The 27,804-nt window shown below is 42.9% G+C and overlaps 2 protein-coding genes across 2 annotated transcripts in view; both read left to right on the forward strand.

The window, feature by feature from the left end:
* Rg (A kinase anchor protein rugose) overlaps positions 1-27,804 on the forward strand; it is a 305,329-nt gene that overhangs the window by 122,042 nt on the left and 155,483 nt on the right. The window lies entirely within an intron of this gene.
* On the forward strand, positions 5,487-27,709 carry LOC143177155 (uncharacterized). The gene is made up of 2 exons (XM_076374965.1): positions 5,487-5,701; positions 26,985-27,709. The coding sequence occupies exons 1-2, from the start codon at positions 5,498-5,500 to the stop codon at positions 27,048-27,050; spliced, it is 270 nt and encodes an 89-aa protein (XP_076231080.1). The 5' UTR covers positions 5,487-5,497; the 3' UTR covers positions 27,051-27,709.

The raw sequence follows: 27,804 nt of genomic DNA on the forward strand, positions 1-27,804 counted from the left end.
GCGTGGCGGTGCTGCCAAAGAGAAAGGTTTAGTGAGGGTTGAAGCACCATTGAAGGAATCTGTAGAGAATTATTGAAATGGAATGGACTGGTAAATTTGCTATGCAATTGACGAAACTCTGTCCCCTAGCTCAACATTAAGTAGTTGAAAATTTCGGTGCTTGCAATTCTTCTTATTTTCCTTATATTTTAATAAGTGAATACTCTTTAATCATCTCGTGAGTATTTCGAAGTTCGTTTCAAAAATCCAAGATAAATAGTCTAACTTTCCTGTCACCAGTTACACAGAATCTAATCGCCGACAAGTAATAAAGGATTCGAAACCACTTACCAACAACTGTATAACTTACGGCTCCACAAAAATCTAGCTTTGGGTATGACAAAGCAGACTCCTTGACTAGAAAGGGTTTAGTGGACCTCGTATGGTTAATTCTCGCAGCAACCCGGACGTCGTTTAATGGAATTCGCAAGTTATCGTTTCGCCCATTTATTCACCAGCCTAGAAGCCGCTTTTCCGTGAATTTCAGAACAATCGGGGTTCCGCGGGGGGACGAGAAGCTGCCTTTTCCCCTGGAATAATCGGAGGGGGCGGGACCGGTTTGAAATGAAAACTTTTTTTTTCCAGCGGATCCTGAAACACTCGTAGTTGCAGCTGCAAAACGGGAAGTCGGTCTCTTTTTCTGCGAAATCCGAAACAATCGGGCCACCGATCGAAAACGGGGGAATTTTGCTGTGCGAAGCTTGAAACGCTCGCGGTTACTGTGGATCGAGGGAAAATGAAACAGCAGTGGCTTTAGCTGAAAATACCAAGCTGCTTTTATCTTCGGACAGTCGTAAAGGTCCATCCGATTGGTAAAGTTATTATTTATTACGTCAAATAGCCCGTGAAAAACTATTTATTCTACTATGTAGGAAAGCCACATGAGCTGGGTTAAATGACTTTCTTAACGTTTGGATAACGACACTATCGATACATAAATAACTTGATCGGTTTCTCCGATTGAGAAGTTGATAGCTAAAGCAATCCCTGTCTATCTTCGTTCTTTTTTGCAGAAAGCAAAGAATAGCATCTCTAGTCGTAAAATTTGAGAAGAGTTGTTTTTGGAATGAGCTCTTGAATTAATAAGCAGAATTGTGTAGAATTTTGTTGGAGTCTGAAATCCAGAAAAGGACGAGTTGAAGGGAAAAGAATAAGTAATGCGTTCCTGCAGTTGATCGGCAGAGCATAAGCGTGAAAAGGAGAATGACAAAGAAGCATGGTGTGAGGAAGACTAAGGGTAGAAAGATGGACATCAGTGGCAGGGGTGACCGAAGAATGGGGAAATAACGCGTGGAATTTGCCGGGAGATATTTGACTCTTCCTACTTCGTAATGGCACCGCTGGTAATGTAATATCGCGGCACTCGCTGAAACTGATACTTCGAAAAGTTAGCTACGAAGAAGAGGAAGAGATGCATCATCGATGGTGGTTCGCTATTTCCATTAGCGATTTGCACATTTCAATTTGCAATAAGGATTTAAGTTCGACGTGTATATGAGTTGCCATTTTCAATAACTACCATTAGTAAACAGGTCGCGAAAATATTTTACGTATTGGGGGATGACTTTTCGGATAATCCATTCACATCCATAAATGATATTGAATTTTAATTTCATCAGAATTGATTTCATTTGACGTCATTCACTCCTATCTGTTCGTCATTATGCATTTCTATATCATTTTCAATTATTCAGTATTTCAAAATCTTTGAATCACTTATTATACTTATTATTACCATGTTGTCGCTGGTTTCTATAAAAGCTGTGGTAATTAAGAAATATCTCAGAGTTCAGATGAAAAAGTAGAAGAATCTTATTGTTAGTCCACGCTTTGTGTTTACACGATTGACTCGAGCTAGCTTCAGATTACGTTTCCTTTGAAGCACTTTTTCTTTTGCACGAGTTATTACGTGCAACAAAAGACGTCAGTTCTTTCCCTGCGCTGAGAAGAGTCCACAAACACAGTGTAGATAATTACCGAAACGCGAGATACACAATAGAGAAATGGAGGGCATGGGGCGAGTTCGATTGTGAAGAATGAAAGCCAAACTGAAGAGAGAATGAAAGGAAGAGGTGGAACGCACGAGGGCGGAACAAAAACAAGGATCCTAGTCATTCCCAACGTATTAAGCGGGATGGAGCAAAATTGAACTATAAAATATAGGAAGTGGTCAGGAAAGAAAATACTGAGCTTTTGCAATGATCGCTGAAAAACCTCGAATAGTTTATACAAGGTAGTTTTAAAAAACTTGCTTTCATGGTAAAAATCGATAGTTTCTGAGAGGCGAAGCATTTTTCACAAAAATTTCATACAACAATAAATGATCGTTAATATTTATTATTTTTAACCTGATGAAAAGACCTGTTTTGTTAGTTTTATATTATCGATTTTAATCAAAAACTCCTATTATCTCGAAATTCAAGAAAACAAATAAATAAACAGAACAAAACATTAAATCCCAAAAGCGGCCACACTGGAAAAACTAATAATTTTTATTATAAAATCCTAGAAAAAATCTTCCCCGCAGAAAATACCTTACGCAACAAACAAAAACATCCTATCAACATATTTTCTCCAAGATCCCATCGCAAGAAAGTCGCACGGCAGACGAGAAGATCAAGCAGCATCCATCCGCGAGGCTGTGACCTAACATCCGCAGAGTCGCGAGGGAAACGACGTTGAGAAGATGACTAAGAAAAGGAGTCGCGAAGACGGCGAAGAATAGGGCTGTGTACTGGTTCCACACTGTGCCTAGAGTCAGTGTAAACGACGGCGAAAGAGGGAGAAGAGTGGCGATGAAGGCGAGGTACGCTAAGGGATGGGAAAGTAGAGCAGGATGGAGAATGGGAAGAGAAGGGCAGAGCGGAGGAGAGAAGCGAAAAGGGAGAGAGAGAAGGGGTTGGTGGATTTTGTGAGCACGGAGGGGTCGGGGGTGGCGCCGCGGGCCGCGCCGTCGCCCAGCATCCCTCGTTTCCACCCGCCCACCCTCGTAAAGGCGCACCCTCACGCCGAGAGTATCTGGTAGTCATACGCTGGCCCGTTGCGAGCCCGCCGATATACCGCGCCTCTGTCGCCCGCTTCGCTCGCTACGTGCACGCTTTCCGCGTCGCATCGCGACAACTGCGTGCTGTGTTGACCTACTTCAAGCGCGACCACTCGCTGGGACGCGAGCGTGGTGCACGAGAAGAAACATCGTACCTCGTCTCCAGCTGTCACAACTGCCACCCCGTGGAACACAGTCATCAGGAGGGGGCGCAATCGCGCGAGTCGCGGAGAGGGTACGCGAGCGACATCGAGAAAGGTAGTCAGCTTGTGGCAGCTCGAACAATCCTCTCGGAGGCACTCACATGGTCTGTGTTTTGCTTCTCCGCCCTCCTCGCCGCCCCTACGTGGCTCCCTCTCGCCGCTGGTAATTCACGCGAGCGAGGCCTGTCCGCGCGTGAACGAGTACCGTCACCTCCAGATCGCACGAGCGACGTTCCGCTGGTTTGCAGTCAGTGAGTGTCACGAGGGTGCACGTTCAACCCTGAACTAGGCGTACAATGACCGCGCAACGAGCCTGCTTTGAACGGGACGCCCTGGTCACGTTGGAGTCATCGACAGCCTTCTGATCGCGATAATTACTGACGTCGCTGTCATTAGCAGCGACACAACCCGCTGACGTCGACGCGTCTCGATTCCTATCGCCAAGGGAGACCTGTGCGCTCTGCTCGCGGTCGCAAGTCGATTGACGCGTAACAACGCTCGCTGACGGAAGGGGCAGCTGCGTTAATATCGGAGCTACCTTCGTGATCGCCCACACGCCTCCGAGCCACAAAGGGACTTGTCAGGGTGAAAGTGACGAGTGGTTGACGTCGCCGCAGAGGACAACGCTTCTGGAACGCCGGGGCTTTTGTGTCGGTGCCGAATAAGAAATTTGTAATAAAAGGCTACAGGCGGATAGAACGTCCTGAGTCAGTGGGTGGATTGGTTTCTTCGACATTTAAACAGAGACAGGTGATCGATACGATGGATACGTTCCTGATAATAGGTATCTGCTTTCTCTGCTACGAGATGTGCGACTTGATTAGGCGTTACGCTACCCCGCAAACGGCGGAGCCACCTCGCCCGCTGGAATCATCCGCCGCACAACCCACGAAGCGCGTGTTCTGGATTTCCCACAGCGTGCAGACTCGTCCAGCCTGTTGCCCGCAGTAAGATCATCTCCCCTGACTTTCTTCGTCAACTCACGGCAACTGTCACGACGCAGATCAGCTAAAGCAACCGTCTAACACAGGACGAATCTGTCGAGCACAATTACCGACGTCCTCGGATGGATGGAAGAGGAATAACCCCTAGCCACGTCTACTAGTGACGTTTACACGATTCAACGCGATCGTAGGCTCTTAATAAAGCGTCGAGCATCTGTCACGTCGATGCGAGACACCGGTGTCGCGATCTTGGATAACACAGAGCGAAGACGAAGTGTTCCAACCGGAATTCGTGTTGGCCTGACAAATGTACTGGACATGATGGAGCGCGTCCAGCATCCGATCGATAGGGAGACGACGTGAACGCGCCGATAGGATCGTCCCTGCCTCTCCTCGCCGCGATCAATGCGATTCCGATCGATGAAGCCGCCGAGTCTGTCTGAAACTTTCACTGCAGCTATCCCACGACGCCGGACCTCGCGGATCGAGTCGTCGGGTCGTCCAGTTCGTCGTTAAGATGCGCGTTCGAGCGGAGTCGAGTGGAACGATACACGGAGAAGCTCGTTGTTCATGCAGACAGAGAAGATTCTTGTTCCATTCTCACCAGTGTTCTCAGAACTGATGCACTTCGGGTTGGAAAATCACGAGAGGATTCTTTCGATGAAGTTGGTGGACTGTACGCATTGCGAACTCGAGTGAAGTTCCTTTGATCCCCAGGAGAATTGAACGATAAGAAGTTGAGCTGAGGAAAGAAGAGTTGCGGTTCCTCTACTGTTCGCAGTGGAATAGGTTTTGTTGTAGTCAGACACGAGAATGCTGCGCGAATCGTTGATCCGCGAAAGATCTGTGGGATCTAAACCCGAAAGGGAAGCAGAAGCAGGACGGTTCCCAGCATCAATCTCGCTCGTCGGCAGCACGCAGGTTGCCTGGAAGTCCAGTCGTGTCATCGAGCGTGCTTTGAAATGCACAAGAGGTGATGTCAACAACGACAACGCGCAGTAATGCTAATGTTGCTGTACCTGTTTGGCATCGGCGTTGAAGTTAAGAAAACGATAAACTAGTTAAGTTACATTGGAGTTTCTCGTATATCCGTAGTGGTTGATGTATGTTATTAGAACGTTGGAAAAAGATTCCTCTATTTAACCTGAAACTCGAATAGAAAAGGATTATCGGTGACACAGGATTCTACTCTGCGACTACTCATAGCAGAGTGATCTCTGTCTAACTTTCACTCGATCAGAGACCAGGATCACTTGGATCAAGGAGAGATGGACTCGTTGGAGCGTCTGATGAGCGCAGGATCGCACCAGCCAGCCCTGTCGGCAGCCACGCGGTCGCAGAATACTTTAGTCCAGGCGAACCTTTGCTCCGTGATTGGTCGGAAAGGCCGTCACTTGACTGGCACGTTCTGTCTGACCGGAGACACGATGGAGGGCATTATACAATGTCTCGTCTTCCTGAAAGCGTTCTCGGTAAGAAGGTCAACTCTTTTAGTCTCTTAGCGTGTATCCGTGCGCATGCAACGCGATAGGGGATGCTGTTGAAAGCTGAGTCCTTGAGAAGTTTCTGTCACGCGAATCGTTCGCATTGTTCTTGGCAAACGAGAAAGAATAAACGTACGACAATTCTGCTCTCGTAATACCGAACTAATACCCTGGAAACCTGTTCCATTTAACGACGCTGCGTGTAGGTAGGAAACAATGTTGAAATTGTTGGGTAGACGTTCGTGAAATGTCAGCTGTAGGAAGCACGTCAGCCTGGTGCCCGATAATGACGGCAATATATGTCGTAAATGAAACTGGGATGTATTCAGATAACAGAATTCAGACTGACAGTTATGGAGGGTAGAATTGAAATTCGAGTGTGTGGATATTTTCCGATCAATATATTTATTTATTTTTAATAAAGCTAACTATCCTTGTATATATAAAAGGTAAATGGGTCCCCCTCTTTAATTCCCTCGTGGATAATTCCGTGTCGATGGAGTTGCAAACTTTCCGCAGTCTTCCATCATCCAGAAGTGACACGGCAATCTTCAAGCTAGAAATATACAGTCGGTGTCTTTCACCACTTCCAAACACTCGTCATTCACACTTAACAAAGTTCATTCGCTCCAAACTCTGAGAAACTTTTTCCCCTTTCTGAAATAGCTATCGCGTCACGAAGAAGTAGACTGTAGTGTATCGCAACACTAGCACATTACACTGGAAGGTGTTAATTTCGATAGTGCATCTGACGCGATAGCGCTCCGAAATTCGATCGATCAAACATTCCATCTGTCAGCTGTTCTAGTTGAAAGGTCCAAACAAGCGTCACACGTAACGCCGGAAGCCAGGGGGTTAACTTCGAGAACTCGTCCAGTCTAAAAAGCTTTGGAAAGACATCCACGGTGCTCTGTTTCGCTGGAACGACACAGAAGTCCAACAACAAAAGCTTTCTCGCCGCTCCATACGGACGACAGACGCGGCGTTTCGTTTGCGGGACACTTCAATCTCCTGCCCTTTGAATTTCCCCTTTGATCGGGGAGAAAATGGTATCGTGGGATGACAGCGTAACGGCACGACACTTCTCGCCAGGGGATAACGTACGGGCACGTTTCTTTTTGCCCACAAAACCAATTGTCCCGTAGCATAGAGACAAATCGAAGTTTAAGGCCACCGACTGATACTCCTTCGATCCTGACACGCCATCCTCTCGTGAAAAAGTTCCACGGAAAAAGGGGCGAGCCAAGGAGACGAGAGGAGAACTGAAAACACCCTCTGACGTTAATTCGTCGATAATGAGAATTCGGGTGTTGAGCAGAATTATCCCGAAGTGGCGTAGTGAGAAAGCCTTTCGACAGCGGAAGAAAAAGAGAATCTGCGTCGCTTTGGCGCAGAAGAAAGAGGATCCCCTTCTTTTCTTCTTTTTCTTGCACGAAAGAAATTTTCTATTTGAGCATCTGGTCGTAGGATCGCGGGCCAAGTGGGTCAAAGAATTTTAATCGCATCGCCTCGATGCAAATTACATGCGGTCTTTTGCGCGGAATAATTGTCGGCCGAAAGCTCGTCGAACTAATTTCAAAGGATCGGGGAAGACTCGATTCCTTTTGGGAATTGTTACTTCTGCGCGCGTCAATCCCGCATTTTTTGCGCGTTTTAATCTCGGCGTGATTTGCTTGGTGATTATTTCATCCTCTCACGAAGGCGAAAATGATTAATCTTTTAATTACCCCGTCGAATAAATTCGCGTGAAAGGTTTCCATGTACGAGGAGGAAGAGGCTCACGTATCGTCAGAGCATTATTAATCCACTGGTTATGAATGGATAATATGGACTCTCCTCTTTTAATATTCTATAAATTACAGTTTATTTGAAAGTTTCATATGTGTTGAGGATTTTCATATTTTAATTCTTTAGATGCAGGGTGTTTTGAGTGAAAACTCGTTACCAAGTCATACTCATTTTCTTTAAAATTAATAGAAATGTTATTGACTCCCAATTTTAAATAGAAAATATTTTTATCATATAGTATTTTTATGAAAATTAAAAAGATATTTTTTAGACCTCAGTGTAGTTCATTAATTCCAATACCTTTACAGCACAAATCCGCAAATATTTTTTAGCCTTCTTGAACACTCTATACAAATACAGATAGAATACAAAATTGTAGATTGAGGCAGCACCCTCCTCATCACGACACCTCATTACGCAACCAGCCTCCCTCCAATCAAGAAGAACAGAGAAAGAGGAGTCGTATTTTTTATTTTTTGGCCAACCAGTGTGCCAATGTTCCATTTACCGCGACAGAGTTGGCAGGGTGGGCGATGTGACGCCTCTCCCCCAAGAGAAGCCCCGTGTGTTTTCATCGAGGGCGGGCGTTTAAAATAACTGCGGTGTGCTGTGACGATGCTTGTCATCAGCGACGTTGCTGGCCTGTCGTTCTTCGGTCGAGTGGATGGCAGAGCATTTTTCGTTTCCGTCGGCAGTGACGAAGGGCGCGAGGAAGGTGACGATAACATCTCTATGAGGCCGAGGCTATGAATTTTTATCCAGCCTGGCCGTGAGCTAGGGGCCTAGGGCGAAGTAACGAACGAATCGCGATGGCCCCCTAAAGGAGAAACCACTTACCCCGGCTTCTTTCGTCTGACGATAAAAGTTATTGGCGCGGCGATGACGTAACGAGGGGAAGATACGACTCTGAATGGGCGAGTTTTGAAAACTCGACGGGAACCGAAGGAAGAAGGAAGGTTGGTTAAGCAGAAATCGGGCCGAGCTTTTTTCCTTCCTTCCTTCCTCCTTGGTTAACGATGAATCGCATTCCGTGGATCTTTTGATACGACTTTTCCCTTCTCGAGGATCTCACGACCACGACGAGGGATTAGGCGAGGCTGGCAACGATCGGACGCAATACCGAGTTATGAACTTTCCACGAAACTGACGCTCAGAACTTCTAATATCGTAAAGTAAATTTTTCTTCAAATCCTCCGACCCAACTCTATGTATCCTGGCCCTTCACTGCTGCCGTAACTCCGTATTAATAAAGTTCTCGGTTAAAATAGAGGGTAGTTTCGGTATTTCACTTGGACGCGGTTAATCTCTGGAGATATTAATCTCTGCCCAGCTTTGGATAATACAGCCTCTGCTAACTTTTATTGATGGAATGCGCATTTCTTTTTTACCATTATTAAAGAAGTTTTGAGCAGACCTCTGTGGAAAAGGTATTTTTAGTTAATGAATCTACCCCTGATTCTTTTTATTTCTCTATTACTCTTCCATATATTTCTGACTTTGTTGTATGATTACACAGAATTGGAATAGGAAATTAAAGATAGAGAAAAGTCTCACGTTCATTAGCAGGGGCACGTGCAATGTATGGGATGGAGTTCAAAGGCTGTTGGAATCTTCTATGCCTCTATAGAATTTATTTAATCAACATGTCGTGCAATGCGTGAATGGAAAAGCATAAATGATCTACTCTATGCATCCGATATCGTATAGCAAAAGCAGACTGTTGACCTCGCGGATGTGTGTACTTATCATGTTTGTTTGTGTTACGAGAGAGACTTAGAGTATGTGTAAATTGAGAGAAGTGTGTACCCGGAGGGGGTGTCTACTTAGAATGTAATTTGAGTTGTGTAACTTGGGTGAGACCTAACTTAGAACGTGTATTATGGGAGTGTTACTTACTGACTTATTCTAAAAAGAAATTTTTTCAAGTTGCACCGAATTTTTAAAACAAAATTCTGTGATTTTTAGAATTTTTAGTTCACCTAAAGGGTTTACAGCTCCAAGCTCAAGAAGATTCCTTTTCCCATCAATATCGAATGAAATTAGCTTCGTTAGATGTAAACGATCTCCAGCAAAATTGCAGGAGTCCTCAAGAAAGTAACGCAAAACTGTGAAACTTTGGTCACAATTTCCCCATGTTAGAGGTAGATGTAAAATTTCATTTTTTCCCGGAAATCGTTCCTAGAAAATTCTCTCTATCGTATTCCACCTACACGACGTTACATAATTAAAATGTTTTTGCTAGGAAATTATATTTGATAAAATCGATAGAAGCAGATTGTTGAAGCAAGAATTAATTTGCAATATCGAAATTATCCTGAAAACCTTAGCAGCTTCAACTAAACGGGAATTAATTAACTTCTTGGTAGTCATATATTTTCAAGCGTACATTACGTAGTCACTTTCGGAATAACACTTCGATATTTTCAAATTTCATTCATATTATTTTTTATATAGCTTGCTGCGTTAGTAACGACAAAAAAGCCTGAGCTTTTGTCAATACAAATTGCATTGGATATATTGGAATTCTAGCAGAAAACAAATAACATTTTATTTGAAAAATTGTGCAAATATAAATCCAATCTCGAATAGTCATATCGTGCGAGTATTATAACAGTAGTGTATATTTCTACGACTTATTCAGTCTGAAACATACATTTAATTATTATCGAGAAAAAATCATCTCGAGCAATTTATCTTTGAAGTCTAGCGCCTTCTCGTTTCAATAATCACTTAAATAATGGAATCTCTGTCGTATTAAATGTCCATTGATGTTACGAGCTTCCTGATATGAGTATGAAGAAATAATTCACACGGCTATTCTCGAGCCAGCCACTATGACGCGGTACACATCTCGTTTTCCCAGGAAATCGAATTACTGTTCCGTGAACATGGATTGGCTCACTCCGTTGTTTATTTAAAATTTCGATATCTCTCGAAAATATACAACGATTCATTGAATAACGTGCTGAATCGCGGTCGTTAATCCCCTATTTACGTTCGCGAACATCAAACTCAGTTCTCATGGAAATTGGATCGATTGAAGCGATACTAACATATTCCTAGATTTCATTGTGAAATGATAGAATCTTTCATTGTCCAATCGATACAAGCCGTAAATAGAGCATGGACGAAGAAAGTAGAGTTTGCTCAAAGTACAGTAGTAATAGACAATATGGTAAAGTATGATACAGAATTTGAGAAACTGAGTTTTCGAAATAGGTAAGAGTAATATGGATGATAAAGTTGGTACAAGTAAGCAACGAAGCGATTAGCGCACATCGTAAGCGTAAAGCAGGGATCCCAAGTAGATTCAAAAGGAAGATTATCGACAGATCTTCGTAATATAGATGATTGGAACATGGTAGTACTTCAAACTTCTCTAACTTTCATATTACTTCGGATCGCGTCTTAATTCTCTAGATCTTTAAAGAAATCCCGTGCAGACACTTAAAGGAAACTTCAAGGTGCTTTCAAGGAGCTCTATACCTCGTGTACTCTCTTGTTCCACCTCCACTCAAGACCCACCGACTGGATATCCATACAAAATGCTTCATTCTCGCGTTTCAACTCATGTTTTAATCATTCCCTGAAGTCAGCGTAATAAATGAGAGTGGACATATTACTTTCATCTTTCTATCCAGAGGGTAATTCAGAATATCAACTTAATCATTCTACTATAATTCTATTATGTTCTAATAGAACATAGAATTATTCTAAAATAATTCTACTTTCTAAATTTTTGTATAAAATTTAACAATTTGATCTGTCGACTTGCATCCCTTAATTATTTTACATGAAATTTAATCACTTTCTACTCTTCTACTCAAATCCTTTTCTATTCCCTCCACGTCTAATCCCATAGATAATGAGATCCATAAAGGCGTCACACGTACGTATGCTCAGAATTTTGCGGCCCTCTTCGCATGATCCATGCACCTTAATTACCCAGTAACTCCACCGTTGCTTCAAGATAATTAAAGGAGTCACCCTTTGTCGCTCGGCCTCCACTTTGCTCTCTCCCATGGAGAACCACAGCTTCCACCTCCGAAACTTCGTCGATATTTCAAACGAGAGCGTTCACTTTCGCGCAACGACTTCACGGCCGAGGTACCTTAGTTCCCCGATTTCACTGCGCGCATCTGCGTTACTCGCCTCTGTCTCCCGAAGGAACACGCTCTTCCCCCAGTCTTCTCGAGGCTTGACCTCGTTCCAGGTGTTCCGTCAGTCTCTCCTTTCCCTACCCATTCTCCGTAATAATAGATTTATATGCATAGCCTCCCGCGAGCGGTACAGGTGGTTCCGTAATTCTGTACAAACCGCTTCAGGACTTTGCAATGTACGAGGAGCGCAATAATTGTATTTTAAACGGTGCCCGCTGACATCTGACGAGAACGAGAGAATTAAATTGTGTTTGCCCATCAGTTGACGCGATGCATAGTGCATTAACTGAAAAAGGTCTGAATAAAAATCAAATTTCGAGTTCACAGAAACCCTCTGCTGCACTTATTCCATTCTTAGTTCAGTTTCGCAAAATATGAATTAAAGTATTGAACGAACTTAGAAAAAATGTACTATCTGGAAGATGTGACTAAAATGAACAGCTTGCATTTTTCATAGAATCAATTTAATAAACTTTCACAGAGTCCTACACGTATCTCTCGAACATTTTGCTTTATCATCTCTGTAAATGTCTCCGTGCTCTAGTAATTGCGCAGACATTCGATCGAAATTTTTAACAGGTTACGTGGTAAGCATAGCGATACGTACGATGTGATCTCCAGCATCCACAGTGAAGGTTTTCGAAGAAATACTCGCGAGCACGATGGCTCGTTCGATATTAGATATGTAATTTAATAACGCAGCCGCGCACTATGTAGGATTGTTATATAGGTCAGGCAGCACCACCCCCGCCTCGCGGCGCCCTTTGCTTGAGCGTATGACGCATTTCGCGGGGATATCGGTTGGGCGCTTTCGATAAACCGAATATTCGAGAGGGTGTGCTAAAAATCTCGTTTTATCGTCGCGCTAGGATGAAGTTTCGGCTCCATAACGTTGCATTAGCAGCGTTCTGAAGTATCGACGACTTTACGACGTTCACGGGGCAACGAGGAGAATTTTTCCAGTCTACCATTACACGATCCCACTATGGTGGTGTCGTTCGGCCGCTCGTGCCCCTGCTTTTATGGTCGAGCGATTCAACTATACTCGTCGGTTGTAGATAGAAAGAGTTAAGACTTTTTATCGTCGAACGACAGAACTTGGCTGACTCTTTTCGCTTTCGCGGAATGTCGCGCCGAAATTTACGACGAAAATATTCCTGCGTCCGTTTCTCGTCACGACCCTCTATTCCGCGGAGCGCAGTGTCCCATCAGTTGACGAGCAAACAAAAATATGGAAAAGCTCTCTCGGCGAGACAAAAGCGCGGACGCGTCGCGCTTGGCGAGAAACGGGAGATTACAGATTGTACTCGGCTTGAACGCGATATCCGATTGCCAGGGAAAATCGACGCGATGTTGTCGCGTTCGCGTGATTCACGTTGCACCCTACAGCTTTGATCCGATGGTTCGGCCCTTTTTTTCATTCTTTATTCGCGATTATCTGTTTGATGTAGGTGTCGCGTTTGAGACCCATTGTGGGGGGAGTCGAGTTTGTGTTGCGTCAAACGCGTAGTTTCTGAAATAGAAGTTTAAAAGTCCGAATGCTTTGTTGTAATTTCAGTTCGTTGAATGAATGGCAACGTTCCATTTCGGAATTTCGGGAATTCGCAAGTCTCAATTTATGGCACGGTTTGTACGTACGAGGTTTGGGTAGGTAATACGTTTTCAGTAGTTAGAGTCAATGTTTAGGGGAGAATTTTAGTGGTTACAGAAAAATGAACTAAAGACGGCATGTAAATCATCCAGGATTAGTCAGAGTTAATCGGATCAGGGCTAGTTCACTTTTGTTTGCCTATTAAATAAATCAAGAGGTTCTTCATGTAACGCGAATAAACCTTATTTTAATGCATCCCGCCTAGAGGTTTAGAGTGTACTCTACAACGTCGTTAAATCTGTCACGGATTGAAATAAACTTAGACTCTCCATCTAACTAACTGCAACAATCACAATGCTTATATACAACATCCTCCATGCTTGAAATACGTATATAATCACGTACTTCATAGAAGGTCCGAGAAAAAGGTCTACCTTATCTCGATCCCCCAATACTGCAAGAAATGCAATCTAATCCTTCTACCATTTCGATCATGTAATCCTTCCCTTACACGTTTACCAATGGCTGCAAAAAAATATTCGATGAAGCAATCCGAACTTGACAAAAGCAAAGTCCAATCGTCTTTCTGCAATCTCATCGCTCGATCTAACTCCCTCCCGTAACAAGAACGGCATTTTGCAATCATTCACAACTTCCTCCATGCATTATTTGCATACCAATTACAGTATCGATATACTCGTGAGAGAACGTCAGAGAACAGAGTCATAGCTAGAAGTCGGGAACTTCATAGGGCGTCTGGGGCGAAAGTTTCTTCGCGACAGGGTCTTGCGCAATTCTGCAAGTTGCACGAGACCATTTAAAACTCGATCGATCGCGAGTGGAGCCGTCAATGGCGGAGCGGCAAGGTAAATAGAGATGCACGTCGAAATTTGAAGCATCGTGAATGCGGTCCGGTGTTGTTTTTGCTGGGCAAACGTAGGACGACATCGACGGTTTCATTTGGCGGATGCGCAAACACCGATCCGCTGCCAATAAACATCCCAGCTTTTGGTGGCCGGCCCACTTAAGTATTCAAAGCCCGCTCGATTTCCGCGGCGCTTTGAATGCATCCCTCTGGTCGCGCTCCGGTAAGAAATCGTCGGCTTTTAACGCTGGAATTGTCCCTCCTCTCGAAAATTGAAATCCCTGATTCTGTGGCGCCCTTTGATCCCCATCGCGCGGTCTCGTGCCTGTATTTCCGTCTTCTAGTTATTTACGAAAGTTAAACGGCTCCGTTAGAAGTCTAGGAAAAACATTCAGAAGGCGAAGCTCTAGAGAATAATTGTGCTTTTTGATTTGACCCAAGTAACAGAGGCTTGCAAACGTTTTTATTCGCGGCTGTAAGACAGTTTCTCTGGCGAAGGCGAAGTGGTGGCGTAATGAGGCCTGTTGTTTAAGTGTTAATTTCACGGCAATTTGTACATGCCTGTCGCTGATTCGAACGCTGCTTGATCCAGCAATGCTTGAGGTGGTTTAGGCAGGCGTCTCGGAAAGAAGGGGTGCGAAAGCCGCGCACATGCTCGGTTCCTGAATTCGATACGGCTCGTCGAGCGTCGAAAGCTCGGGGACCTAGATTCAGATCTCTCGAGGCGTTCGCGTTCCTCCCGATCGGCGAGGATTCATTAAAAGCAATGAGCTCTCGATTCGCACTTGCGCGTGCTGAAATTAAGACGCGGGCTCGTTCCCCTTCCCTATATATCGCTGCCTCCCTTCTCTGTCGGCCTCTTCCCTCTCTGTGCCTGTCTTTCGCGAACACGTCAAACTTTAATTACTGCTCGCGTATCTGTTTTGAGTATGCACGGGCAAAGTTACTTGCGACCACCAATTAAGGTGAATTAAACTTCCTCGGGCAGCGCGTTGATCTCGACGCCCCTTGTTCGATACGCTGCCACCATCAATTTTCGTGTTATCTTTCATGCTCTATTCGTTTGTACAGCGGTATGGTTCTGGGTAATACTCGTTCTACATTAATCAGCTGGATTGCCTGTTGAGCTCTGTTTGAGTGTGAATCGAGAGTACTTTATGGTGCTGGTTCGAGGAATTACATATGAATATCATTATGGCATCCTAGAAGTAATTTACAATAGAACTTGTAATAAATATGAATTTCCAATTAGAAAAAATTGCGCCATGATTTTCTTCGGATATTAAATATAGATTTTTAAAAATATTTTGTTATAAATTGAATTTTTAGAGTATCTACTGTTGTGTCACTCTCATTATGTGGAATTGTTCCCCAGTTCGATATCGAATCCCACCATCACCCTGGATTTGTAGAGTTTCCGTATAATATCGAATATAGCGCGTCAGCCACGAATCAATGCAGAGCGCGTATCGTCGAAATGCAGTAATTTCGTTACGCTTTTATTTAATAGCCTAGTTTCCGCAGCTTCGATACAGTGCCGCGTATTCATTAGTTATTGGAGAATGGGATAAAGGACTGTTGCGAAAATCCGACAGAGCTCTCGTATTCGGTTAATAGAACGAAGCATTTTGGGGCGGGCTTTGTCGCTTCTATTCGAGATTAATTCTCCTATTGCATGGGATACCGCTATATTCCAGAATTTATGATACTCCCCTCCGAATTTTATGTTCATTGTTTCGCGACGTGACCTCGCCCTCTGAGCGAGATGACTAATTGAACGTATTTCATCGTCGCGATGAATCATCTCTGTTGCCTCACTTCCGCCGAAACATCGCACAGATTTGTCGAGCAAAAAAATGTCAGGTCTTTTTTATACTTCCACTCTTTGTAAATGTTTTCGTAGACCACGATGGATTTTCGCGAGAGCGCAAAGTGCTTTCAGTTTTTCAGTCAAAATGGGAAGCCAGCCGTCCATCGGTGAAAGCTTTTCGTCTTCCTCAACCAAATGATATACTACACACGTGTGTACGTCAAACAAACAGCGAAGTTGCATTATCAATTTTCCGGTTATCGAACAGACTACTTCATGTCGCCTATGGAACCATATATTTCGACCAAGAAAACGATACTTAGGCAATGCTGTTTGCGTTAGAAGTATAGACAGCTGCTATGAACTCGCGTTTTTGTGGTATTTAATTAGTTTTCCCGAATTAAACTTGTTGATTCCGCGACGCCTTTTTAGAAACAAGTACAGTATTGCGCTGGTAACGAACGATAACGATAATGTTCGAAATTTCGAACTCTATTTCGGGGGTTTGGGGTCGCAAGCGTCTGGTAAGCACCACTTCGCGGTTGCAGTGAAGGTAACGTATCCGCGGAGGAAGCTCGTTCCACGAAATTAAGGCTCGCTTCGAAAACGTCGCCGACCGATTTCGTCGACGACGAAAACGTCGAGGGGCATTCAGGGGAATTGAATTGAGCGTGGAAAACAATAAGCTTTTGCTTTTAGGGGGAGGCAGCGGCCCTTCGGAGGTTTCAAGTAATGGAAAATGCTCGTTCAAGTGGCTCTTAACCTTTCGCGGATTTTAACAGTCTGGTCTGGTTACGGATGATTGTGAAACAGTACATTCTTCGTATTCCATTAAGCGCTGCTGGTGACTTTTTCACCGCAATGGGTCTGTAGTAGAGTTTAATCATTTCTCTCTATGTTTTCATAGTGGCTTCCACTTCTCTTCTGAGTGGAAAACTGTCAGTGATCCACCTACACTCTTAAGCTTTCTTTTCAGGAAAATTTTGCTTATTAAATATTTAAAATTAAAGAATGTATACTAAGATCAGAAATACCTACTAAAATCCCTAGGTAAAAAAGAAAAAATTATTTTGTTTTTTTCTCGCAAGACAGTAATTATATACAATAATTATATACTTCAGTCATCTCTAAACTATGCCATGCAAGATTGAAACACCGATCCACACGGATTATTATTGGGTTTTAAATTACGGGTAGTTAAACTCCTCAGCGATCATCTCCAACCACCAGACTATTTTCACGACCCAATTTCGGGAGCCAGCCAGCAGTCGTGAGTCGTGGATCCATTGTTCCCGCGCTGGTGTCTCACTCCTTCTTGGGAAGAAACGATCTTGTTAGGGGACCGAGTTTCTCCACACAGAATCGTGGTCGTGATTATTGTAAACGTCGATGGATCGTCGCGGAAACGAGAGGCTGCCCGTTCTCTGAACAAAAGTCTCGCGTCATCGATAACGGTGGTATTGTCGTGGCAGCTCAACAACCATCGGATAACGCGCGTTCATCGTCCCACCCTTCGGAGATTTCCGCGCATAACTGAACTTAATTACGGGAAGCTGTGCATAGATTATCCGTGGTGCAAGATCGTAAATATCGCCGCGGTGCGCTATTATCGATGCATGATGAAATACATGTTCATTACCCAACCGTTTTGGGACTGAATCGTATGTTCTTCCTGGGGTCGCTGTTATGCAATACGATACGCTGGTGTGCGTGTAGGGTCGTAATAATAACATGATTATGCATATGGGAGCTTATCGCCTAAAGATAGAATATAGATTTTATATTTGGGTTTAAATACCGGGGGATGAAAATTGAAGAATTCATAACAAAAATAGCCATTGCCTGATTTTGAGAAATAAATTTTATTTCACAATGCAACTTCTCTCATGAAAAATGCATTACCTGTGTGTAGGTGCTACGATGAATATTTTAGTAGAAAGAATATTAATCAATTGAACGACAAATAAAAATGCTTTTTCTCTCCCAAAAAAAGACAAAAATTTACAGGGGTTGTTTTTGTTATGAATTTTTTATTTGGTGTAGACTGTTGTATAAAAATCTTTAAGTAGAGGATTCATTAAATAACAGATTATTACAACCTTTAATGAAGACATTCGCGAGACAAGGTAAAATATTGAATAATCCTGACACTGGATATCTATTTTAGTTTGTAATAGAGGATGTGTACACAGTTACCCTGCCTCAATTACAAAGTTTCCAATTAGGAAGGAGCTAACTAGTACTACAAGCATACCACTATCTATTTGCTACGTAGTAACAGACTGACAATATCATGAACACCTGCTATTCCTAAATTCCCGCTGTAACTTCCTCGGCGAGCGCAAACGAAAAGCGAAATAATTCGAAAAGTAATCCCCTTGGGTAAACCCAGAACTGGCGGTGTTCATTCAGCTTAATCGCGTTTAAAGATCTGAAGGCCCCCTGGGAAGCGTGTCCATCGTCCGCGATATCGCGTTTCGTCGATTTCGCAGAGTCGCTATTACGATCAGGGGACACTTTCATCGCCACAGAGGCCCCTAATTATACTATTATTACGGCCAGCCAGAGGGTAAATGCGTTTATGCGAGCGCGCATTATTATAGCGTACATTATCCGGCTAGGTGCGGCCAGTTGATAAGCGTAATCGCCAGTTGTTTATTATGCACGGAATATATTCGCGGGATGCGAGCGACAGTGTCACCAGGAAGCTGGCGCGCGCTTAATAAGTGTTTATTTCGACGAACCAGTATAACTTTGGCGGCTCGTAATCTGCTTATGAATATAAAACGCGTGATTCCACGAGGGGGGGCGTTGGGTAACGAGCACGGGCTCTGAATGACGAGGAGAACGTCTCGCGTTCGTTTCGTTTGCGACTAGCTTGTTAACTTTACCAATTAGCTCGAATTTTATCGGGAAACGCGAAGCTTGTGGGCGAAACAATGCTGCTCCGAGACTATAGGGCAGCTATCGCTGTGATTGCGCAAAATGATGATGCAACTTGCAAGCGGAAGCGTGCAGCGTTTCTGCTTTGTAGCGTAGGACTAGCAAGTGGAATTGAAACCATACCTACTCGGATCGAATGGACGAAATTAGCAATCGGTTCGAGTAGCCCTGACTTTAGTAAACATTTCTGATAGTTAGTGGAATTTCAGGAAATTTTTGTTTAAATCAGTCGGATTTGAGCTACTGGAAATGTTCGTTTTAATATTAACAGGATTTTTTGATGTTTTCAATTTCTGTTTGAGGGTACTTATTCTAAATTTGCAAGGTTTAGAATAATCGCCAGGCTTTAATTCCAGAAAAAGTAGTCATAAAAATATTGAACTATCTTTCTCTAGATACTCCTCTATTGGTTATCCTAATAGCCAGTAAACTGAAAATAGTGTGGTATCTGCATTAAACAGGAAGCAAACACTATGCATGGATGCAGAAAATTATTCAGAATCGTTGGTTTGCCATGCAGAATGCAGCGACAGTCTGTTTATGTTTTCTTAGGGGTATTTACACACTTGCAAGCGTCGCTTATTAATGACGTTGCATTGGCACTGCGTGCAAGCGTCTCATCCTAATGGTCATTTCTTTCTTTGTTTGTGCATCATAATGCAGCGCTATTAAGTATACCAAATATTTAAGTCTAACTAAAAAATCTCTTATTTACATCTAAATAACTCAACTAAATTGACTCACTCAAATCACTTCCCTTTATTTCCATAAACATGTCTTGTCTTCGCCCTATAGTCTGACATCGTAAATGAATGTCGCTTGGCTCAATACGAACGGATGGAAATGAAGTTGCACCTGAAAAACTCGCGAAAGAAAAGGGAAAAAACGAACTTATAAGAAAAAGATATGTCGCCTTGAATCAGCCAGGTACTTCGTAATTTATTAATGAAAACAGTTGCTTATTCCCAATGCAACGCTGCTAATGCTCCTACCCGTTCGAGCAATTATCCGTCGCACAGCTGACGAAGCTGGAACGACGAATACACGATAGAGGCTGCCCTCTTGATGAAGATGCTCGGGTAATCTGAGCTGAATTGCATTGATAAAGCTTATACGACTGAAGTCGCGTGAGGAATGCAGATGAGGAGCGGTCGCTACATCCACGGTTTTGAATCGGTTTATGCTGTGACCGAGGAAAATCGGGACAGAGATACTATGAAGTCCAGACAGACCATATGGGATTAATATAGAATCGATGATGACATATACTTTGATCAGTAGTTCAGGTGAAATGGGAAATATAGTTGGTTTATTTAGTATTCTAGTTTCAGGTTGGGAGTTTGCGATTGTGGTGTAACTTTAGAGTGGCTCTAAACAGAATTGCCTGTGTTATGGTAGATTTTACTACTGTGGTAGCCTTATGTCAAATATGGCACGTGACCGAATAATTAACACAGCGATTGCTGGATTATATTCACCGGAAATCTGATTAGCACGTGCACAGAGATTCAAAATGCATATGAAAATATTTTCTATTGATAGTTTCATTTTTTTGCTGTGCTTCTTTTTTACAAGCACTATTCGTTAAACATTAAATGTCTACATTTTGCAAGCGATGAACTAGTAAGTCTCGTAACTCTACATTTGCTGAATGAAGACCTTAGAAGAGTAAGCTCTCCAAGTTCTCCTGTATCTCCCACATTCCCAATTACTCAATTGAGATGTAGGAACGTATAAATTCGTGGGAGGTCGTAGCACAGATCGATCGATTATCGGTCGCCGTGTGAAAGGCTATTACTGAGTCGAAATTCGGTTCGTTCCTCAGCGGCATTAGGACAAATTAGAAGCGTGCTTGGACCGTAGAATCAATTGTCGGCCGCAATTCCCAGTAGCCAAGTCTGGTCCACGTGTCTCCGTCCGACGTAACGACCGAAGCCGTGCAATTCCGCCACGCTCTCGCGCCGTGGGCACCGAATCCCTTTGGCCGATCGTGCCCGACTGTTTAATTGCTCTTCGTGCTATCCCACTTAATTGGAGTAGAACACGCGCGGAGGATCGCAAGGAAACGCTGACGAACTGTCGCTGGTCTACTCTCGAGTTTTCATTGGCCAGCGAAAACAATCCCTCCTTCGATTGTGACGTAAGAACTAATCTTTGTCCTTGATCAATAGATATTTGCAGTCAGCAAAACTGTGAGGGATTACTAATGACATTCTTGAGGGTGAAGATGGAATTAATTATGAGAACTGTGGATGGAAATAGTGGTTCAATCTGACCATCAGAATAAGATCACTAGATAGCTTTTATTAGCGATGCGTCTATACCTGGAAAGCAGATCTATATTAATCTAATATCTTCATCTGACTTCTTTATGCATTATATGACTATGAGAGTTACTATATTGGAGATTGACATATCTAGAAGTATGAGTAAGAATAGAGATTTCTCTTAAATGAATGTAAGAAGAGCAGACAACGCTTGCCGCGAAAAAAGGCAAGTTCGTCGTGGCAGTGGATTCATTAGCACACCTATATGGCAGACTTCTGCGTCAGACAGGAGAATATTCGGTATTGGACAGGCGACCTATTTGAATGGATCGATGATTAAGTATGGAACTCGCAGGAAATAGGGTCCTCGTGATGGAAATCTTCCACCGAATAGAACGAGGGAAATGTTGTCATACATTACCACTTGTTATCCCACGTCTGCTGGTGATAGTCACTTATTTTGATGTATTATGGTTTTTACACTTTGCATTAAAACTCTTGCGTTAGAAACTTAGAAACGAATAGAGGTACTTGAACGGACCTTGATGGTACTTCTATTCAACATTAAATTAACAGAATACTCTTAGAAACGAATCCCCTCATTCAGTCAGCAAAATTAGAGAAACAACAGGTTATTATAAGTAACAGTCGTCGACTTCATTAACCATAATTAATATTAGTAGCCAACGATGTAATCATCGAATGCGACTATTTTCTCGCGTAGGAAATCCCTTTGATCGTCCGCAAAGGGAGGCAGATTGTTCTGGGGATTTCCTGTTGGCGAGAAATCGGATCCCCAAGTATTATCGATGCACCATCGAGAACGTACGACGTCTCTAATTTCGAAACTCTGGTTGGTCTCGGGTTTCGTTATATGCAGCGTACCGCTACGCGTCATTGACCGTCGCGAGTGTAGTCTAGTGCATATAGATATGACACTGGTTACACATTTTCACGGCCTATGAGACCGGAAATCGACTCGCAGCCGCAATTACCGGGCCAAACTTGCTGCACTGGCAAATGTTCCGCCGATCGACATCGGGATCGCTTTACCTTTCCCACCGTTTCTCTCCTCGGTCGCATTTCATGACATTTTAGTCATGCCGAAAATTTTGTCAACTGAAGTGTATCGTTGATCAAGTTTGTATCTTAGGTCACAGGAATTGTCTCCTAAAATCGACTAAAACATTTCTTCCATTTACTTGTGCTGTGTTGGTCAATGTCAATCATTCACTTCTCTAAAATTGTCCCTTTTTTTAGGGATTGTTAGTGATAAAGTCATATTAGTTTTTTATCTCTCAAAAAATTGCAATATGTTTCTGGTTTATTATTTTCTCTTTCCACTGATTGCAATTTGATTATTTTAGAAGTAGAAATGGTTCCAATTACACGAATTCCAGCGAGCCATTCTCACGCGGCATTCTACCGGTCGTGCAATACTTCCCTGGCAATCGACGATCGCTTGAGGACAAATTGAACAGGCACCGAAACCACGAAATCAATTGTCAGCCGCAATTTCCTGCTAGCAACTCCGTTAAATGATTAAGACCGGGAGATACGACCCAGAGAACATCACAGTAACATGGTGTCCCTTCGATCGCTCGTAAGGGCTGTTTAATTGCTCGGCCAGTGCCCTTCCGCGCGATCGGAGCCGAACTTTACCACGTGACGCCCTCGTAAACGATAAAACGTTCGTTCCACCTCGGCGTTCTCGGGCTTCCGCCTGGGAGAGACCTCGCCTTTGGCGGACGGTGCTCCCACTTCATCTTGGGGATCCATTAGCATCGTAAACAACAGCTATCGCTCGTTCTCGGCGGGCCTGTTCATCGAACCGCTGGAATCTCCCTCCTGCGCGCATGCCAGGAATCTTTGAACGCCATCGCTTCGCTCGTAAATCGTCTTCCAACGTTGCTTCCCTCTCCTTTCCTCGCGTTTCGTCTGCTCCAGGAGACATCGACACCGATCCCTTTTCAGTCGCCAGCCTAAGTTGGGGGGATATTATCAAGTATGTACACTGAGATCGATAACGTTTGAGGATCGTTCAATCGATAATCGGATTTCTGATCTATCTTGAGGTCCATTACGGAGACACGGAGCATCCGTGAATTTCTACTGGATGGTGTTCGGATAGGATACGTATGGATCGCAATAATCCTTCGCGGATAATGCGAAAGCTTCGTCGTGCGTTCTGCAAATACCTGCGAATTGGTTTGAACGAGGGGAAATCTGAGGATAACGTGTATTAAGGGCATCGTTTGGTATTACGATGGTTGTGTGCTGGTTTCGAGCTAATGGGGCCCGTAGCCCGTAGACTTTGCATGGTGGTTGCCTGTTTGATCTCTCACTAATGACACGGCGGTTTCAGGTTTCGCGAAGAGTGCTTCGCAAGAAGGATTTTCTGTCTCCAGGAGTCATTAGACTTCTCTTGTCCTTTTTGTGATTGGACTGAGGAAAGAAAACTTTCAAGAGGGGTCTGTCGTTCTTGTATCTGTTACTTCTGAGTATTCGATCGATTTGTGGGGAAAGGAATATGAAATGTGGAATAAAGTAATAATATCTTTGAGAATTGGACAGAGATTTGAAGAGAAGGGCAATAGTAGAGAAATGTTAGGCAGACGATTTATAAGTAGTATGAGTAAAGGAAATGTCTGACATCAGTAAATAATACGTCACATAGTAATATAAATCATGGAAACGTGATTAAGTAGTATTACCAAGGAAAATGGCTGACAAGTAGTATAGCCAAATGGAGCAGACTGACTTAATCCGACGTTAATCAAGTGGAGCGAGAATATTCTCTGCTGAAAATGATTATTTATGAATAAATTCCGATATTTCGATACACAGTCGTTGAATTATCATAAAACATTTGCTCCCACCCTCATTTCCGTCGCTATTAGCTTGAAATATTGACGTAGACGATTTTCAATGAGAGAAAATTAAACATATCGCTTGGAAAATGATTCCTATTAATAATGACACGTATGTATATTATCGTTTCATGCAATGATAAATAATACAGTTTAAGCAATTAATGCGAATTAATTACTGAAAACAATACTAATATTTAATGTGCACCAACGAGCTCTCAGTGTCCAGGAAAAGATCACGGGAGTATATTTCGAGACTGCGCTGAGTAGCATTTCTGTAGTCTCTGAAAGCAACAGCTTGCCTTGAAGTATAGTAGTCTAATTATCGTCAGAGAAGTCGATGGTAGATCATAATTTATGAATCTGCCAAGACAAGCATTTTCCCTGTGACGAGCAGCAGGCCAATTAGGCTGCCTCGAAACAGCCGCGAATATGCACTGAGTTCGCGTCTTTCACGCTGGCGAATGGCAATCTGTCACCGTGGGGGACAGGGCACAAGAGGCAGCGAACCTTCCAAGGGGAACATCTGGAGAGATTTCGTGAGGCAGCTCGCGCCCACAATAATCCTTGCTATGATGAATCCTCTTATCCTTTAATCCATTCCTGTCAATCACGCAAGATAAAACTTCATTATCGGATAATAATAGAGGAGTAGATGGATCCCCGTCACGCGCGTCTTCCATCCTAAAGCATTGGCATAGATGAATATTGTCGATCGATCATATAAATAGTATACTGAATTCGTGAGCAGACTGTAGCATTGTAGTTTTTACTCGTTGTTTCTTCTATTTCAGAGAAGTTTGTAATATTGTTGGAATATTAGCGAAGGAGATAGGAGATCAGAGATTAAAGTTTTATGTCTGATTCTCACTTATTCTACTGATTTTGTCGTAGCTGACTTAAGACTTATTCTACAAATTTTGCTCTGTCTGCTTTGGAATTTAACTTCCTGATGTCAGACCAATTCTACTGACTTTACTGTGTCTGACTTGCATATTTTGCTGATTTCACTATGTCTGACCTGGCTGTTGCAGGGCGGCAGTAGTATAAGTCCTAGACATTTCCTCAATAATTAAGAACTCTGAAACGAAGTCTTAATCGCAATTTTATAATTCTTGCTTTTCATCTTATTTTGACATGTAGAATCACATCTGTTATTGAACACCCTGTATACATAGAGTCTACGATGAAAGGGATAATAAAACAATTTGAAAGAACGAAAGGACGAAGAAACAGAGTGTATCAAGTTTGACTGAAACTGTCTGCCATACTGCTTTGAGGTTTCATCTTCACGTAAATCCGATGCTATAGCTCTGCTTCATTCATGCGAAAGCAAGTAGGTCGTAGCGTTCGAGGCACAAATGCCTCGACTTCCGAGCTTGTAAAAACTTATAAGCACGTGCTCGAGGAACAGTCAAACGAAAATCCGCCGACGGGAATGTATACGATTCATTCCTGGAACTTATGCATCAAAGAACGTTGTTTCTGGCCATCACGGCGGGGAGTAAAACTCGGATCCACCGCGCTGCATAATTTGCTCGTAAAAATGGAAGCTAGACGACGCTTTCGGTCGGTTTATGGCCGTTGGAGTGATAATTCTGAAGATCAACTGGCAATTCTGTTTCCCCAAGATGAAATTTGGTTTAGTCCCGCTTTCTTTTTCTGCCTCCCCTCATCCCTTCTTACAATTAATGTTATTGCAGTCGTCTTCTTCTGCCTGGCTGTAATATAGTCAGGGGTTGGTTTGACTTCCGTTTAGAACGGACGTGAAGCTGCTGCATCGAAGAACAGTGGTCTTCACTTTATTGCTGCCATACAAAAGCCTGTTCCTGGGCTTTGAAATTGAATACTGGGGTGCACCGTGGATGCTGTTGATAACGGAACGTTGAAATATTATACAGAGTGGTCTGGGCGAGGGTGGAATTTCTGGAAAAATGGAGGCACTCAAAGAATTCAGTCTATTGTAATTCGAATCCAAGGTTGTCCTTGCTCTTCATATTCGGTGATTGTGAATCTGTATTTCTTTCGTTCTAGTTTGTTCTTATGACGAAGACCTTCTGAACGGCGCAGTATAGAGAACTCCGAAATAAAAGACTTAATTGGTGAAGGAACTTATAAAATAGTCGGTACGATAACTAGCTAAAAAGGTCAAGCTCGGTTAAAAGGAAAACTCAAGCGTCTTTCGATGTTTGCGTTGAGAGAGCTTAGCACACTACACTGCATGCATCTTAAAGTAACTTGAGAGGAGTAGCTGTCGAGGATAAAATAACCTGAAAACACTTTGTCACGCATACTTGAGGCCCTAGTGTCTTTGAAACATAATAAGCTGAAGCTCTTGGCGCGTCACTGTAATGAAAAGCAAATTCTTGAGATTAGTAACCTACATAATTAAATACACATGGTTAGCGATGCACTAAATTAAGAGCATTGCAGAAGATGTTTGTCTTTCTTTGGTAGAATTAATAATATAAGATTCTTGACAGCCAGTACTCTTTAAAAGTACCATGAATGTCGGCAGACCGTAATAATATGCAAATTCAGAGTTCATGGCAACGCGTGAATTACAGTAATATACATATTCATCTCCCATTTACATTTCCGCCACATTACACCATCGCATGGACGCCCATTTTAATTTTGTCTCACATACAATTTCTTCTCCCCATTAGAACCAATGATGGAGACTAGATATTGCAAGGTACGCAGCTGCCTTTGTTGGCTTGACTGAATAAAATCACATATTTGTAGAATACAGGAAATATCCTTTAAAACTGCTTAGGTCTTAGGACCTATTATTAATCTTACTATTCCAAGTGTCTCGAAATCTTAGAAAGTTAAATCCAGGAAACCATAACCATCATAAAATTAATCTATTAACTAATCATGTCAATGCTAAAAATTCCATAAATGGAAAGTGTATTATAATTTTTCACAAAATCAGATCATTATCCTAACCCTATTTCTTTTCGTGTTTCAGGTACGTATAATGTATGGAAAAATGAAGGGGCTCGCAGGCGCGATCCGCGTGACACGAATGTGGTGAGATGACGCGGAAACAAAAGCTCGGCTAACACTCTGTAAACGACCGTAGAATGCAAATAAATCGTTTACCATATTACTCTCTTTCTCTCTGTCACTCTGTGCTTCAAACGGCCTGGCCAGCGGTCTGCAATCGATGATCGACGCGTTCATGGAGCCGCTCTCGTTACTCAGCCAATTACTTGTTCGGTTAATACATACATTAGAACGATTGAGGACCGTCGATCGTAACAGGGGGCACGCGTTTATTTTAATTGGCCGAAAGCAGTGAATTACGAGAACTTGCCCCCGTGCAATTTGATTCAACGACAAACCGACGACACTGGAGACGGCGAACTGTTCTGTCATGCTGACCAATCACTTTAACGAGTACGTCGAGCGATCTAATTAACGCGCGGCTCCATTGATTGCAACGATCGCTGGCGTATGCATGAGAAAAGATTGTAAACCGACTACAATGGCTGACGAGACACTCTTTCTCTGTTTATACACACTTTTAGCGATTAGTTTGCTCGTTCCTGACATGAATGATTACACAGAGTACACGATGAAATTGCTATTGTTCAAATATCTATCTGAATGTTGTAAGAATAGAAGACACGAGTGCTTTATTATCACCTAATAATTGTGTTAATGGGATAAATAAAGTTCGACGTTCGTTCACTTGGCATTCAACTCATTTCATTGAAGCCTTCGTTAGTAATCAAATGTTTTAAGAAATTTTGAAACAAGTTGGTTTAACATTGGAAGTTTATTCG

The sequence above is a fragment of the Calliopsis andreniformis genome, chromosome 3 (genome assembly GCF_051401765.1).
Source record: "Calliopsis andreniformis isolate RMS-2024a chromosome 3, iyCalAndr_principal, whole genome shotgun sequence".
Lineage (NCBI taxonomy): Eukaryota > Metazoa > Arthropoda > Insecta > Hymenoptera > Andrenidae > Calliopsis > Calliopsis andreniformis.